Source organism: Oncorhynchus mykiss, chromosome 9 (genome assembly GCF_057628025.1).
Source record: "Oncorhynchus mykiss isolate SJ-2025 chromosome 9, ASM5762802v1, whole genome shotgun sequence".
NCBI lineage: Eukaryota > Metazoa > Chordata > Actinopteri > Salmoniformes > Salmonidae > Oncorhynchus > Oncorhynchus mykiss.
In genome coordinates, this window is record NC_143030.1 from 65,023,126 (window position 1) to 65,040,261 (window position 17,136).

Sequence of the window (17,136 nt, forward strand, 5' to 3'; positions counted from 1 at the left end):
AGGAATCAAATCATAACACATGATGCAGTGACTATTTATCAATAGCACTTTATTTAAAACACAACCAACCCTAAGCCACAATACTGAATGACAAGACCAATTGGCTGCAGCAAACATTGTATAAAATAGATTTAGGTTCAATGTTTAAATCATTTTATTATTTTAACGTCAAAGATTGATGCAGATTAGTCCGAAATTGTGAATGAATGATCTTACACACATCCGTAACATTTTGTAACAAATTACAATTTACATAGTTCACACAATGGAAATACAAGGCAAAGTGCTTTTGGGATCAATTGCATTGTTGTCAACTAAAGAAATGGCTTGAGGTTTTGGAGGGACAGTGGGTGGGGAGTGAGGGGGTGTTCCTCTCCTTGTGTGGGAATGAGGGGCAGGGTGAGTGTCTGTCTGGTCAGAAACCAGACCTCTCACCCTGTCCTCTATTGCCATGGAATTAAAGCTAGAATCTTTAGTTCCTACATTCATTTTTGGACTTAAATTAATGTTATGGCCATTTATTATTGAAGAATATAATTTGACTCAAACTAAGTTCAATGATCATACCCCATTTAAAACCCCAAATATACATGTTTTATTCGTTTTGCAATGTTGGTAAACAAACACTGTATAGCCTCAACATGGTTAACTATATTTTATATCATGGGTGGTCAGTCCTTGCATCCATAGCTCTGTCCATGAATTTGAGTGGTTCCATTTCTCCAGGCCCAGCCGTCAGCTTTTTACCAAAGAGGTGGGGTATCCGCTTTTGTTTCAATTAAGGATTCTAGCTTTAAAGCTGATGCACAATGACAGTGGGAAGGCAAACACTTAGCAAGTTGAGTGGATTAGTGTTTCTGAAGGCATACGGCTTGAGGGGAACAAAATTCAACCTCGTACAGAATATAATAATGCATATAACTGGTCTCCACTGTTAAAAATATGATAGTACCAAAACCAGCTATACGTACATATGCAATAACTAACCCAACCAAAATTCACATATTCCAGGAAGCTGTAAACGTTAAGAGACTAGAGCATAACATGAAAGCAGAAGAATGGAGAAATTAGGTTTTAAAAAGACATCAGTCTGGCTTCACATCCCAGTGGTATTTTGTTGTAGAAATGTGTATCATAAATCTCATGAACACACAATTATACATACAATCAAGCACACTTCTTCAAGTTGAATTATTGTTCATGGTAAAATTCTCAGTTCCCATAGGCTATTGTGTGTATATTTGTTTGTCAAAACAGGTGCAGATTAACTCTAGCTGCAATGTATGGGAGGTAGGAAAAATGCTACTATTGAAGAAGACAAACATGTGTATTTACATGGATAATACCATTTATATGCATCAGCCTTACAGAATTAAGAAAGTGAGAGGCGTTGACTATTCATGTTAACTCAAATGTTGAAATCGCGCTACGTCATTGGTCCTGTTGCCATTGTCATCACAGGTCTACAGCACATGCTGGTGATGGCATTTTCTACTCACAGTAGAATAGTATTTGCAGGTTTGTAAATGAGGTTAGAGTTAAATAGGGAATCTTTCCTTTCTCTGACAAACACACAGCATGTAGACTAGGCCTATGCCAGATGTCAGTTACTACTATTCAACAGCAAAGCAGTTTAGACTGTTCTGTTACCCAACAGCAAAGCAGTTTAGACTGTTCTGTTACCCAACAGCAAAGCAGTTCAGACTGTTCTGTTACCCAACAGCAAAGCAGTTTAGACTGTTCTGTTACCCAACAGCAAAGCTTGCAAAACTTTTGGAATGTTTAGCTGACAAACCAATTTTTTGAAAAATCATTTCATTGTAACTTGATGTGCCCTGATTTAGACTCCTCCTTTCCTGGTATGGGGTCCATAGTATTTACAATACATAAGCCACGGAGTGAAACGGACAACTAACCCGTAGTCGGTCTTCATCAGTTCACATTCAGTTAAGGTGCTGCAGAATAAACTAAGAAATCAACAAAGGGACCAACAAGTCACAGGATATGCCAATGAATGCATCCATTATTCTGTATTGCTCAGAGCACATTACCATAGTGTACCTCCAACGGATGGTATCAAAAAGACTGAATTACCATTGTGGTCCCTTACGGAGTCCAATGATAATATCTGGCCCCAGACTTCATTGTGGGTGACCGCGCATCTCAAGGCAATTCCCAATAGGAGGCTACACTCTAAGCTAATAAATGGGCAATTGGCATTGATCCTGTGCTTATTCTAAGAGTACGTCTATGTGCTTTTACAGCAAATTACTGCCAATAGTGGCAAACAATGTTTAAGAACACTTCCTTCCCCTGCTGGTTAAAAAGGTCGTTTCAAGGGGAATGTTATTCTACAACTAATATCACAGGGCTTCCAACAATGTCAACACATTATACCCTAAGCACTAGGCTGTTCTCATGCTACACCTTTCATTCCCTACCTTTCATTTCCATTGTCATCTATATGTCTGATTTAGACAGGCTTGGTTACTTGCCCAAAGTAACAAAAACATACATGTGCAACACACAAGTGTTTCTTTTAAGTAGTTGCTTGTAATGTGTAATAATTCTTACGTAGTTTTGTTAATGTAACCCATGGGTCACCATTTCAACACACCTCCATTACTGATACTAATAAAACATACATGATCAGAACAGCTGCAGAAAGCTTAACGTAACACATGTTTAGTGAGGGGGAATGAATGGGAGGTCTCCCTTAATGTTTCTTCTGAAAACAAGGCATTTCATAATTCCTTTAATACACTTAATTTACGGCCAGACAATATTTCATTTGATACGGAGGAAGATGCATACATACACACCTTGACATGCAATCAAAATATTCACATTCAAGGAGATTGAATCCCAAAAATGCCTCTAACACAATACACACAGTCAATGTATCAGTCAAATTATCTTGTGCATGGTCCCCCTTATGAGAAAGCAGCTTTGATACTTGAATATCACAGTTCTAAGAATGGAGTTCTTCACATCCTAGTGCCACTTCTCTGGATGCGAAGCAGCAAGGAGAGTTTACAATCCCACTGCATTAACCATCTACAGAAAGTTACTTAATTTTTTTCCTTGAGGAAGCAAATGATAAATAAGAAGTTTATTGCACTCGTCTTTTTCATCCACTTCAAAAGGGAGGTCAGCTTAAAAAGCGAGGATGATTCATCACGCCCTAATGCTACTAGAATACGACGCATGTTATATTAGACCACTTCAACAGAATGATCACATGCTTAACACTGCACACCGCTACTGAGGAACCACTACTTTTAATAATGCAAAAACACCACACGATTACGACCAAAACATTATCATTATTACTGTTATGTACCCTAATATGACTTCACAACCTGAACTATTCTGTACAGTTAGCACATCTAAGTATAAATACATCTAAATTGATATGCTCAGACTACAGTTACTGGTAATGATTATCCAATCCCATGCTTTCCTTCTCTTTGTGACCCCCTCGTTCAAACTCTTCTTGGCTCTAACCGCCACAGCATTGCGAGACACATCTTTGCTTGGAGGTATCGTCAAAAAATATGGTTCCATGTTTGGATTTGTGCTTTCAAAAAAAAAAAAAAAAAATAAAAGACTCCAATATTGGTGTTCAACATCAGGTATGATGGTACACTCGGATTCACCATATGACAGGACCCACGCGCAGAGATCCATAGCATGCACACGGAATAGGCCAAGAACATAAACAACAGTTGCTTATTTTAGCAAACATCACAAAGGTTGAGTGTTCTTTTCAGAGAGATGTGCTCTTATTTTACATGGAATTCATAAGACTTCCGGAAGGTATAAATGGAAGACCATGCCGTAGCTACAACATTCATTTAGAAACACATGAAAAGGCACCATGCCACCTCTGTGCTGGTTATCACACAGGTCCAACTGATGGAGAACAAAATACCAAGCAAGGATGAAGGGAAAAAATGAGACCACAAGCAGGGGGAAAGCTAGAAAAATCCTCCCATATTTACTAACCCACATTCACCAACTTGAGGGGGTAAATAATTACTGCATAGTACTCCCCCCCCCCCACCACCCTATAGATTTATACACTATTTTTCCTCATGACCTTCATTGAATTACACATTTCTGCCCTTCACGTACCAGAACTTAAATCTTTAGAATCAAATTGACAACTGTTTGCATTTATAACAAGGTAGACTTTTTGCCCTTTCTCTTCTCTCCAACTGGTACTTAAATTAATAGCGTTTTTTGGTTTTGGAGATTATAGTCAAACTGAACTAGACCGGTAATAAGTAAAATCCAATTAATGTTTTTCACTCAATGTAGCAAATATGGCAAAATCCCAAAACAATCTCAGGGAAACCTTGAGTTGTTCGTCATCAACATTGGATGTGTGCTTCAAGACACCCAAGGATATGTGTGTGCTCATCCAAAATGGCACCCTATTCTCTAAACAGTGTACTGCTTTTGACCAAGGACCAACTTTGGTCAAAGGTTGTACACTATGTAGAGAATACGGTACCATTTGGGATGCACACCATAATAGCAAAATCAGCAGAGATTTGATCAGTTCCACTGAGAAATGGAACTCCAGAGGGGTCACGTGTCATAACTTAGTAGGTACTGCAAGATATTGGTTCCTTTGCTTTAAAGTTAAGGCTTGGCTGTGAATGAAAATTTTACATTTGCCTTCTATGAAAGATACTTCAAGTAAGAATAGGGGCATCCATCGAGGTAAATCTATTCCCTGTTAACCACACATCTGCCAACATTAAAAACTGTTCCTATAATAATTACAAAACCAGCTCTTACAAAGAAATAAACATACATTTTGATCATTGCCGACTTGTTACATTATATTTGTCCTTACAAAGTCTGTCCAATTATAAATACTTTAACAAACCTTGCATCCATTCTTTTTTCCAGACTACCATGTCTGTTCTGATTGCTTTCCTCTTCCTAGTTTCCACCCTACGATCTGTACTAAGTAGTAATGCAAACCATTAGTCACCACTGACATTAGGACCTGTATCTCTGACAGCAATGTTTCAAATCAGAGCTTAATACCATTTTTATTTTACTTTCTAACCATGGCTATCTGGGTAAATGAGTCCCAAACACAACAAAGAAATGAGTTACTGACCAAATATGACTATTATGCTTGAAGGCAAATAAAGGTTTCTATGGCACTAAATGAATGTAGCTAGGAGTATTTTCCTTTAAAAAAAAACAGGCTATCAATTAATGCAAAAAAATTTAAGCAACTACAGCGTAGTATAATTTTCTGTTCAAAATATATTGTAAGGCTATCTCAATGGTATTAACAGAGATTAATGTTCAAACCCTCCAACCTGCTGTTTCCATTGTCAATGCATGACAAACACACACCTATAGGTATAGCTCGATCACATTCAAGAGACAAGACCCATAACAGGAAGACTAAACTTACATGACAGTTATTTCATGCTGCTACTTGTATAATTTCATGAATGCCAGAGCAGTAGTTCAAAAGGTCAGGAGAAAATAATTGTTCCAATTTGACCCCATATTCACATTTGCCAGTGAAGTCATGGGTCATATTTGGAGTCAGTGTGTACATTCCATGTTCTCGGAATTTATCTTTTTAATTTTTGTTTTTTAATCCAATGTACTTTGGCAAATAAGGCCTTAACTGTGACCTAAGATTTGCACAATAACTCACGCAAATCTTCAATTGGCATACATGTCAATTGTAAGTCGCTCTGGATAAGAGCATCTGATAAATTACTAAAATGCTTTGTTGGATTAGCTTAAATACAGGAGAAGGCAGTGCAATATTTGTGCTGCACACATTGTTCACAAGCACTTTATTGCTACAAATGAGAAATGTCCCATTTAATTGTTTCTTTAAAGTCAGAAGAATGATCTCAAGCTCCTTTATAATGAGTTCTCTGTCAAGCAATGGAACACATATATATGGATAGAGGTCCAGATGGGATATATGCAGGAGAACTGGTGCCACCTGCTGGACAAGGGCATTGCAAGAAGAAAACTATTTATGACCTGCTAGCCAGACACACCTGCTGTTGGATTATTGATGTAATCAGTGTCTGTTATACAACATACAGATGTTGCTCAATGTGGAGTCATGGGAGGAGGATGCAAGCATGGTGAAAACAAGCCTAACTAAATCACTGGACTAACCAGAAGGACTAGTAACATACCCTGGACTGGCATCGAACAAACCACATTGTGATAACTGGATTTTGGACCATGTGTGACCATTTTAGACCCTGAGAGTTTTGAAGTTAAATCTGTCAATGAAGCAACAGTACATACATACCTTGCAATCTTTGCCATGACCTGTTTTGCACCTCTTCTCTCCCACAAAGCAGACTTGCTCATGTAGCTACAACACATATGCACTATTCAGAGTGATAATGCACACGAAGACACTGAACGTGTTAAAGTGCATAACTACCTCAATAAGTGCCTTGGATCAGGGTTGAATGAATAACTATAGAACTGTATGCATATCACAAAATGTCAATATGACTTGCATGTTATCAATCCATGTGATATGCTTACTGGCTCCACACAGCCTGAGACGATTAACTGTTTACACATGACACCAAAGACTAAACACTCCCTTTGTTCCTCCTCTACCCCAGACAACACAGAGAACACCGACTGTTGGGCACCACATGACTTGTTCGTCCATTAGATTAGGTCCTCATCTTTATCATCCAGAAAGAACTAAGGCATGTCATTTAGCCATCATCAAGAGATGTTATGGTGAAGAATTAAATAAATATGTAAATTAGTCCGGAATCTGAAATGTAGCTGTCCACTGATGATGCAATAGAAATGGTAGTGTAAAAAATATTTAAATTAAGTTGAGCAATGAGCTCCAGTGGTCTGATACAATCTACAATGTAGTACCACCAGACAAGATACACGTGTAACAAAAGGAATACCACGTAGCAAAAAGGAATTACACTTTTTGGCTTTACTAAAAACACAAGTACTACTACTGCCCATATGAGTGTAACATTTGTTTTTTCAGTTCATTCCTACAGTAACCCTGCCAACCTACCGGGCTTTCAATTATCTCTAGTAAGTCATGACTTCTATCCGGAGACATGACCAATCAAGCCCAACCAAGGAATCCTCTTCTTACCAGATTCACAGGTCTAATTAAGTGGGTGAGATCCTAGGGTTGGTCTTATTTTGCCATCCTGCCAAGATGTCATATGGTTCTAAATGAGATACCATGGTGGCAATCAATTTAAATGTTTTCTTGGCACAGAAAAATGCCTTGACACAGCGACTACAGCCTTTAGTCTAGAACAGATCATGTCCATGTAGCTAGGCCTAGTGTCAGAACTAAAATAAAGTGAACATCAAACAAGATTACCAAGGAAACAAAAGCCCTTGAGACTATGATTGTCTTTTCAATAACGTTCAAATGCCAGAAAGTAAATATTGCTTATATTATACAAAAACGAAAGAGCATTTCAATCTCATACCAGGACTGACCATTGTACTAGTCAAGATACAAGCGTTGAGAGGAACAGTGGTATTGCTCCATCTCTTAATTTCTGAAGAACACCGAACAAAAATATTAAACGCAACATGTAAAGTGTTGGTCCCATGTTTCATGAGCAGAAAAATGAGATCCCCAAAATGTTCCAATCGCACAAAAAGTATTCCTCAATTCTTGGGCACAAATTTGTTTACATCCCTGTTAGTGAGCATTTATTCTTTGCTAACATAATGCATCCATTGGACCGGTGTGGCATATCAAGAAGCTGATTAAACAGCATGATCATTACACATGTGCACCTTGTGCTGGGGACAATAAAAGGCCATGAAAATGTGCAGTTGTGTCACACAACACAGTGCCACAGATGTTTTTTCAGGGACTGTGCAATTGGCATGCTGACTGCAAGAATGTCCATGAGCTGTTGCCAGAGAATTTAATATTAACTTCTCTACCATAAGCCACCAACATCGTTTTAGAGAATTTGGCAATATGTCCAAGCGGCCTCACAACTACAGACCACATGTAACCATCTCAGCCTAGCACCTCCACATTTGGGTTCTTTACCTGCGGTATCGTCTGAGACCACACGTTGATGTCAACGTTGTGAACAAAGTGCCCCATGGTGGTGGTGGGGTTATGGTATGGCAGGCATAAGCTGCGGACAACGAACACGTTTGTATTTTATCAATGGCAATTTGAATACACAGAGACAGCGTGACGAGATCCTGAGGCCCATCGGGGTGCCATATCTCAAGAATCTGTATGCAATTCCTGGAAGCTGCAAAATGTCCCAGTTCTTCCATGACCTGCATACTCACTAGACATGTCACCCATTGAACATGTTTGGGATGCTCTGGATCTGTACACCCAGTCATGAAATCCACAGATCGGGGCCTAATGAATTGATTTAAATTGACGGATTTCCTTATTTGAACTGTAAAATATGAATTTATATGACCTCAGTAAAATCTTTGAAATTGTTGCATGTTGCATTTATATTTTTGTTCAGTATAAATTCAATTTCAGATTGACCAAGGCCAAATTTGGGGAAATAATCCCATTCAATGTACCAAAGTCTTTAGAGAATGAAAAAAAAAAAGAAAAGAGAAATCAATTGAAATGGCTGGTAAAATGACTGAGCAGTAATCTCAGAATACAAGAGAAAGTGCTCACAATACAAGAGGCTTCACTGAGGTGCAATGGGGCGAGCCCGCTCCCAAAGGCAAACTAAATAACCAAGGCCTCATTGCTACTACTCTCCCTGTCTAATCGTTCAGCAGCTGCAAAATTATTTATCGAGGTATCTCAAGATCGATCTATCGTCTTTCTCTATACAGTACATCTCAAATAAATATTTTTGTTTTGCCATAGTAGTGATGATCACCTTTGGTCATAACTGATATGCTTTGAACCACATTCTAGCTTAGTAAACACAAAACTGTGTTGTAGACAATACTTCAGCATTGAGAATAAATTGATGCTAAAATCCCAACCCGAGCACTGTACTCCTTTGCAAGGAGACATGCTTACATATACATTTTTCAAACTTTAGCAGCTCTATGAAATTGACAAACTATTTTAGGCTAAAAGTTTAAATATAGGCTACTACACAAGGTACATATAATAATCATTAAAAAAAAAAATCAGAATAGATATATTTTAGCATTGCACTCTTGGGCAGGACTTTCTTCTGTATGGTTCCTTCATCAAGTCCTCTACCCTACTTTAACCCGTTTGATCATTCTCCTTTGGGGAAGGCTGTGCATTCCTATTCAAGGCCACCACTACTAGTCCTAGTTTCTGATATAATATTAAATACTGAATGATAATGAGAAGTGACTAAACAAGAGACTACAAACAAACACAAAAAGGAGAAGAAAAAGTCCTTTAAGCTGTCAGTCATTTTTCTGTGCTGACAAGTACCTATTTGCGGGACATATTTTAAAGGGATTGATTATTTAGATGATTTTTGTGGTTGGTTATTAGCAACCATTTAGGGACAAACAGCAGTATTCCAGTGACATTACAGAAAGAGAGATCAGTCTCTCTGTGTTAAGCACTAACTACTACAGAGCTGAGATAGATGCTGTGGGCTCTATTTGCATATAGGTTTGACTGCACTTCAGGAGAAGACCATACGCGCACACATACGCACAGGCGTGTAGGTGGGTGTACTCAAGGGAGTCACCCTGTGGTGGTGGTTGTAGTGGTGTCAGATTGTAGGTGTAGGATGACCTCACTCAGAAAGGCACCCGTCCAGGCCGATGGCGGCGCCATGGTGGTCTTTGATTTAGCCGTGGTGATGGTGAAGGCTTCCGTTGGGCAGGGGTGTGCAGGCTGCGGTGATGCCGCAGTGCTTCAGTAGGTTGAGACCGGGGGAGATGGAGGAGGAGACAGAGATGGAGGAGACAGAGATGGAGGTGCAGGGGCAGGAGGAAGAGGAGCAGGAGCACGAGGAAGGGTCCAGAGGTGGGAAAGGTTTCATGGTAGAGAGGATCAGAGCCAGGCAGTCAGCCACGTCCTTGTTGGGGGCGCAGGCCAGGGCTGGAGTGTGGCCTGGTCAACAACAAAAACACCATCAGACCAGATACACTAGAAAGCTGTTGTCTATGGCCTATGCTCGAGGAGGAGAAAAAGGCCTAAGTAAGTAACAATCAGAAATCAATTAGAAAGCCCATAGCATTATGTTAAAATGAAGACAAGGTTTTGAGAAAGATGGAATAGTGTCTCTCCTTACCCTCCTCATCCACTGCCAGCACTGTGGCTCCTCGACTCAGCAGTGCCTGGACCACGGTGGCCATACCGTTGCGTGCTGCTAGATGCAGGGGCATTTGCAGTGCAGCGTTGGTTGCATTGACGAGGGTAGCGTTATGGATCTCCCCCAGAATCAGCAGGGCACACATCTCATGAGCCTGCAAGACAAATACAGAAACATGCTTACATCAACCATCATCAATACATGCACTCCGTTCATCAGAGAGGTGCTGAAAGCTTGAATGCTATGTTATTATGCTCCATTTCTTTCTGAGCTCTGATGATATTGTGAGGGCTGCTTACCTTGCTGCAGGCCAGATGCAGGGCAGTGTTTCCATTGTCGTCCAGCAGTGTCAGGTCAGCCTTGGCCCGTTGCAGGAGGATGGCTGGGGACACCAGGGGAGAATCAAGAGATAAATGACACAGGATTCCTCTTTACAGATCTACCCAACACATAATGAATTCACTCCAATCAAGTGGTAGTTCATTCTTCTTCAGAGGCTGATGAGAGAGAATCTGCTAAACTCTATCCTTTATCAAAACATCAACGAAAATGTGTTCCGTAGACTTACCCACGGTGCCACTCTGTCCGTTGTCAGCAGCAACCATGAGAGCAGAGCGTCCGGTGTGGTCCACGGCGTTGATCTCAGCGCCGTGGCGTAGGACCAGCTGCAGCCCCGACACGTCCTCGGCGCACGCTGCGGCATGAAGCGGGGTCCTACAGGCAAAGAGAGGCAGCCTGACCTTGGTGAGCTCAGTCTCGCATGACAACGAAACAGGAGATCAAATCTGGAGTCCACACTGAGCGCAGAGGTACAGCTCAGAAGACATACCAATGAAACAGAAGATACCCAGGTAAACATCTAGTAAGGTAATGACACCTTGCCCTCAATTGACTTACCTTCCTTTAGTATCCCTGGTGTTAACCATCTGTACACCAGCAGATTCCAACAGCATCTCTGCAGCTCCACTACGGCCATTCATTCTGCAGCATCACACACCATCAAAACATCAAAAGATCACCACATAGACTGATAACGTCACAAAAAAGATGTGCGCGTCAATGTGGCCGGAAGGCGTGCGTTGTTACGATTCTGAAAGGTCAGATAGCTAGCAACAATGACAAGAAGCTGCCCTATGGGGAATCATTGGTGGCTTGTTTCATCATTATTGATACCATGTCTTGTTTTGAGGTGTTTTGACTGATGTTTATGCTAATATGGCTAAAATTAGCTAGCTAGCTAACCAACAATTGTAACGATGTATTTGAGACAAGTGCTCATTGTGCAAATGTATTTATGTTTTCAATAAACATTTGGAGACTAAATATAGTTCACGTTGTCAACTGTAGTTTAGAAACTGTCAGTTTTGTTGCTAAACAACCAACCCGTTTATAGAACCCATCATTACTGATCCTTTCCCAAACACATTGTCGTAATAATGTATTATCATGTTTAAAACATTGATTAGAGAATACTCACAGAGCACAGTGCAATGGGGTAAAGCGGTTTCCCTCCTGGCTACTACATGTTTTGTGTTCAAGTAAAACCTCCAAACAGCCTTCATGCCCTGATAGGAGAAAAAAAAGTGTGTTCATTTGAATTACAAAGACACTACAAAACAAACTGTTTTCCCCCCACATTTCATTTATACATGTAATATACACCCTTCTTGAAAGAGGGTGTTTTGGGATGTAACCAATAACCACACAGACCTTGGTAGGCGGCCCAGTGTGACGGCGTGTACTCTTCGTGGTCCAAGAGGGAGTCGAGAGGATCGGCGCGTGTGGCGGCACGCAGCAGACTGGCCAGGATGTCAGTGTAGCGGTGGGAGGCAGCGTAATGCAGGGGGGTACGACCCTGGCCGTCCCGACACAGGGCAGATGCCTCGTGATCCAGCAGGGCTGTCACACAATCCTCACGGCCCACCACCGCCTATGGGACAGGTTCCAAAGAGTTACACAGCTATATTTCTAACTTTTACAGTGCTTTAATAATTATTTCAAACTAATGTTGCAGTGTTCCTCTGTACCACACAACAACCAGACAGGCTAGGTGTAGCTGAAGAATGACCTTTTTCTCAGCTGAGTAATGTGAAAAGCCTCTAGGCGTGTAGCTCACCCCTCTGTGCAAGGCTGTGCTGCCCCCCTTGTCCTTGGCGTCAGGCCAGGCCCCCTTCTCCAACAGCAGGTGGACACAGTCTGTATGGCCACCTAGCACGGCCAGCATCAGAGGGGTCCTGAGGAGGAACACAGGGAGACCACACACACAGTCATTTATATTACAACGTCAACATCAATGCATTCTAGCAGACAGGATGTGCGATTCTGTAAATCTTCCGTGAACAGCCTAAACTGTATTGCTAACACTGTATCTATATGGAGTTATTAAAAGTAAATAACAACATGTTTACATTACAAAAACAAAGTTTCCTGCCAGGTAGCAAGAAAGAGAGACCACTCACTGTCCTTGTGTGTCTGTGACGTTGGTAAGGTCTGCCTCCTCCCCGCTTTCCACCAGCATGTGGAGACATTCCGTGTGGCCGTTGGCAGCTGATATGAAACAAATATTCAATCACACATTCAACCCTGACTGCTTTGTTTCTAAGCTATTCCATACTTGCTAATATCGAACAATATACAGGGACACATACTTGCATGTATTCATTACACATGGCAAATAAACTTTAACTCATTTCAACCCACATCTGGTTCTGAGGGGGGGACCGTACCTGCGACGTGTAGAGGGGTCCACGTGTGTCTGTTCTCGTTGAGGAGGCAGGAGGCCCCCTGGGCTAGCAGGACCTCTACACAGCGGGCGTAACCTCTCTGGGAAGCCAAGTAGAGCACAGAGCGGCCCGAGGCATCTTGCACATCTACGTAGGCAGCAGTCTCTGTCAGCACACTCAGAGCCTGCCAGTGGCCATTATCAGCCTGAGGGGGAGAGGAGATGGGATACGACAGGAAGCGGTCATGTTTTGGCTGCTCTATATGAACATGGCATCTTCTCCACACACTCAGTCTCAAGCTACAAAGTAACAGAGAGGATTTTAGGAATGAAAAGCACACTTACAGCTAAATGCAATGGACTCACTGGAATACTGCTCTCAATGTCTCCTAGGGCATTAAAGGACATTTCCAGGAGCTAAAGGGACAAGAGTCACGATGTAATACTATCCACAGATACAGCAAAGTCATGATGAAAAACAATTTACCTAAATGGCTGGAGCTATACAAGTTACTGAACACAAACAGAAGGACTTACCAGTTCCAGGTTCTGCTTGTTGCCGTGGGAAGCAGCATAATGAACAGCACTGTAACCTTTAGAGTTGACCAGGGATGGGTCGGCACCATTGTCCAACAGATGCTCCAAGCAACTAGTAACAAAAACAGACAAAAGCCCCAGTCAAGTAGGGGTCATGAAATAAACAACATATTTTGAGTTCTTTAAGCGGATCTTTAAATCAGTAGAAAATTATACACATTTTAAAAAGATACAAAATAATGGTTGCAGACAGTAAACTAACAAATAGGACTCCTTATCTCCATCCTCCTCGCTCTGAAGAGTCCCAGGGAAATGTCGGTCCATTCTGGAAGTGCAGAATGAACACGTTTATTCACAAATTCAACACAGCTATGTTTCCTGAAAGCGTCTTGGTGTATTTGTCGATGGAGTGCGAGTTCCTACCTGCAGAAGGCCTGGGAGGCAGCAGAGTAGTGCAGGGGAGTGCAGCCTGTACGGTCTGGCTCATTGACCTCAGCGCCAGCACTCACTAGGGTCACAGTGCATTGGTACCTCCCATTAGCAGCTGCATAGTGCAACGGAGTCCTGAGAGACCAAGAGAAGGCCCAACTAATAATCAGTGCATCAATCAAATGTATTCATAAAGTACTTTTTACATTAGTTGTTCACAAAGAGCTTTTACAGTACCCAGGCGATCTCAAATTACTGACTATTCCATTTAACATTACTATCTCGTACTCACACCAGCATGAGTACAAACACAGACAAAGAAAATAATCAGTGGCAAAAACTCACCTTCCCGATTGGTCCCTCTGATTCAAGTCAGTACCACTGCTTAAGAGCAAGTTGAGACATTCAACGTTTCTGTCAGCAGCAGAGAAGTGAGTAATAAGATGATGAGAATGACAGACTCATTTGGGTATATTATCCAATAGTTCAGAATGGGTCCAGTTTTGGAGTGTGATTATGTGTCTTACCCTCCAGAAGCAGCAGCATGTAGACAGGTCCTTCCAAAGTTGTCTGGAGTGTTTATGTCAAACCCGGCTGATAGTACGTGCTCCTTACTCATAGATGAAACAATACTGTACAGCTGACCTGAGGGGAGAGGAAGAGGCAACCAGGAGTGATCCATCAAATACAGATATAATGTACACTACCGTTCAAAATGTCCTTGTTTTTGAAATAAAATCTACTTTTTTGTCCATTTAAAATAACATCAAATTGATCAGAAATATAATGTAGACCATGTTAATGTTGTAAATGACTATTGCAGCTAGAAACTGCAGCTTTTTTTAATGGAATATCTACATAAGGGTACAGAGGCCCATTATCAGCCACCATCACTCCTGTGTTCCAATGGCACGTTGTGTTAGCTAATCCAAGTTTATAATTTTAAAAGGCCAATTGATCATTAGAAAACCCCTTTGCAATTGTTAGCACAGCTGAAAAATGTTGTTCTGATTAAAGAAGCAATAAAACTGGCCTTCTTTAGACTAGTTGAGTATCTGGAGCATCAGCATATGTGGGTTTGATTACAGGCTCAAAATGGCCAGAAACAAAGACTTTCTTCTGAAACAAAAGGGTTTTCAAATGTTCAACTAACCCTTTAAAATGATAAACTTGGATTAGCTGACACAACGTGCCATTGGAACACAGGAGTGAGTGATGGTTGCTGAAAAATGGCTTCTGCATGCCTAAGTAGATATTCCTAAATCAGCCATTACCAGCTACAATAGTCATTTACAACATTAACAATGTCTGCACTGTATTTCTGATCAATTTGATGTTATTTTAAATGGACAAAAAAAAGTGTTTTCCTTTCAAAAACAAGGACATTTTGTAAGTGACCCCAAACTTTTGAACGGTAGTGTATGTATGTAAGTACCAACCTGAGGAGAGTAGCTTGCGACAACAGTCTGAAAACCCATAAAGCACAGCCAGGTGCAGCGGGAACATCCCATGAATCCCTTGTCTGGCTGTATCTGCACCGTTGGTCATCAGAGTACTGATCAGTAGTTCATGGCCGTACTTAGCAGCAACATGGAGGGGGGTATTGCCATATTTATCCACACTGTCAATCTCTCCACCTAACAACAAACAAGAAACATAGAATCAGAGACCAGGTGGGACAGGACTTGTATAAAGCATCCTAACATGTCATTCAGTCAGAGGGGTTGTCATGGTTACCGTTTTGGATGAGGATCTGAGAGCGTGTGAAGCGTCCATGAATGGCTGCCATGTGCAGGGGGCTCTTCCCTGCATTACTCTAGCGAAGGGAGAAGAGAAATATGACAAACTAGTCTGGCAGAGAACAGATAAATCCTCCCATCGCCACCCATTAAACAACATCTAAGGCTACTGATTGCATTAGCCTCAGAGTAGAGCTGCTGATCTAGGATCAGTTTTTCATTTTAGATCATAATGAATAAGATTACATGGACAGGTGGGGACATAATCCGAGATCAGTATTCCTACTCATTGACACTTTATGAATAAGGGCACAGACCTGCTGGTTGACGTCGGCCCCATTGTTGACCAGCAGCTCCAGGCAGAGGGCCCCGTTGGTGGACACAGCGGCCAGGTGCAGTGGGGTATAGCCACTCCTGTTAGGCTGGTTGACGTTAGCTCCTTGGTTCACCAGCTCATTGGCCACAGCCTCTTGGCCTGTGTAGCAGGCCACATGCAGAGCAGTGTTCCCAAAGGCATTGGGTTCATCCAGCTGAAAGAGTACAAGATCACACAAGACTTAAGGAGCTAGCTAAGCAACAAACAAACAAACACACGAAGGCGGATGTTTACATACACTTAGGTTGGAGTCATTAAAATCAGTTTATCATCCACTCCACAAATGTCTTGTTAACAAACTTTAGTTTTGGCAAGTCAGTTAAGACATCTACTTTGTGCATGACACAAGTCATTTTTCCAACAATTGTTTACAAACAGATTATTTCACTTATAATTCCCTGTATCACAATTCCAGTGGGTCAGAAGTTGACTGTACCTTTAAATAATTTTCTGGAATTTTCAAAGCTATGTCATGTCCATCATTTGAGTCAATATATATATATATATATACGCATAAAGAGAGAAAACTAAATTGAATACTATTCTGTCTCTTCTGGTAATGGTCAAACTAAAACTCAATTAATATTACTTCCTATGGCTATCTTGAGCTTCCGTTTACCCATAAGGCCATATTGAGACAGCTCCCAAGTATGTGCATTGTCCAGCTGACTAATGACAAATATCGCCTACGCTCACAGATCTGTATCTCGTTGACAGTGCCTAAGGCCTGTACAGAGCTAGGTAAATGGAATGAGCAACAAAAGGACTTGAAACTACAGGAGCTCTTCTCCTAGAATCATTTTAAAGCCAGGGTAAAATCTTTGGTGGAAAATGAATTGGCAGCAGTCAATGGTTTGACCACTAGCTGAACCTCTCCTCCCAAAACAAATGTGCCTATTCAAATGTGTCAGATGTTTTTTTATGTGGTACTTTGTGTTGTAAATGTTTGAAACTTTGTGTACTGCTATATTGGCCAGGTTTATCTTGTAAAATAGATGTTTAATCTCAATGAGACTAACCTGGTAAAATAAATACAATTTGACCTCTACACTC

The 17,136-nt window shown here is 41.1% G+C and overlaps 1 protein-coding gene across 1 annotated transcript in view; it reads right to left on the bottom strand.

Moving 5' to 3' along the window:
• Positions 1 to 32: 32 nt before the first annotated feature.
• The window catches only part of ankrd52a (ankyrin repeat domain 52a), a 20,729-nt gene continuing 3,625 nt past the window's right edge, over positions 33 to 17,136 (bottom strand). Inside the window, exons 8-26 of the mRNA XM_021616543.3 lie at positions 16,025 to 16,237; positions 15,706 to 15,784; positions 15,408 to 15,605; positions 14,496 to 14,613; positions 14,314 to 14,382; positions 13,963 to 14,103; positions 13,802 to 13,864; positions 13,540 to 13,651; positions 13,348 to 13,419; positions 13,007 to 13,208; positions 12,740 to 12,827; positions 12,397 to 12,514; positions 11,991 to 12,210; positions 11,758 to 11,845; positions 11,178 to 11,261; positions 10,849 to 10,994; positions 10,580 to 10,662; positions 10,260 to 10,434; positions 33 to 10,078 (exon numbers count right to left, since the gene is read on the bottom strand). Coding sequence (XP_021472218.2) covers positions 9,813 to 10,078; positions 10,260 to 10,434; positions 10,580 to 10,662; positions 10,849 to 10,994; positions 11,178 to 11,261; positions 11,758 to 11,845; positions 11,991 to 12,210; positions 12,397 to 12,514; positions 12,740 to 12,827; positions 13,007 to 13,208; positions 13,348 to 13,419; positions 13,540 to 13,651; positions 13,802 to 13,864; positions 13,963 to 14,103; positions 14,314 to 14,382; positions 14,496 to 14,613; positions 15,408 to 15,605; positions 15,706 to 15,784; positions 16,025 to 16,237 — 2,535 coding nt within the window. The 3' untranslated portion in view covers positions 33 to 9,812. The remainder of the gene's footprint in view (positions 10,079 to 10,259; positions 10,435 to 10,579; positions 10,663 to 10,848; positions 10,995 to 11,177; positions 11,262 to 11,757; positions 11,846 to 11,990; positions 12,211 to 12,396; positions 12,515 to 12,739; positions 12,828 to 13,006; positions 13,209 to 13,347; positions 13,420 to 13,539; positions 13,652 to 13,801; positions 13,865 to 13,962; positions 14,104 to 14,313; positions 14,383 to 14,495; positions 14,614 to 15,407; positions 15,606 to 15,705; positions 15,785 to 16,024; positions 16,238 to 17,136) is intronic.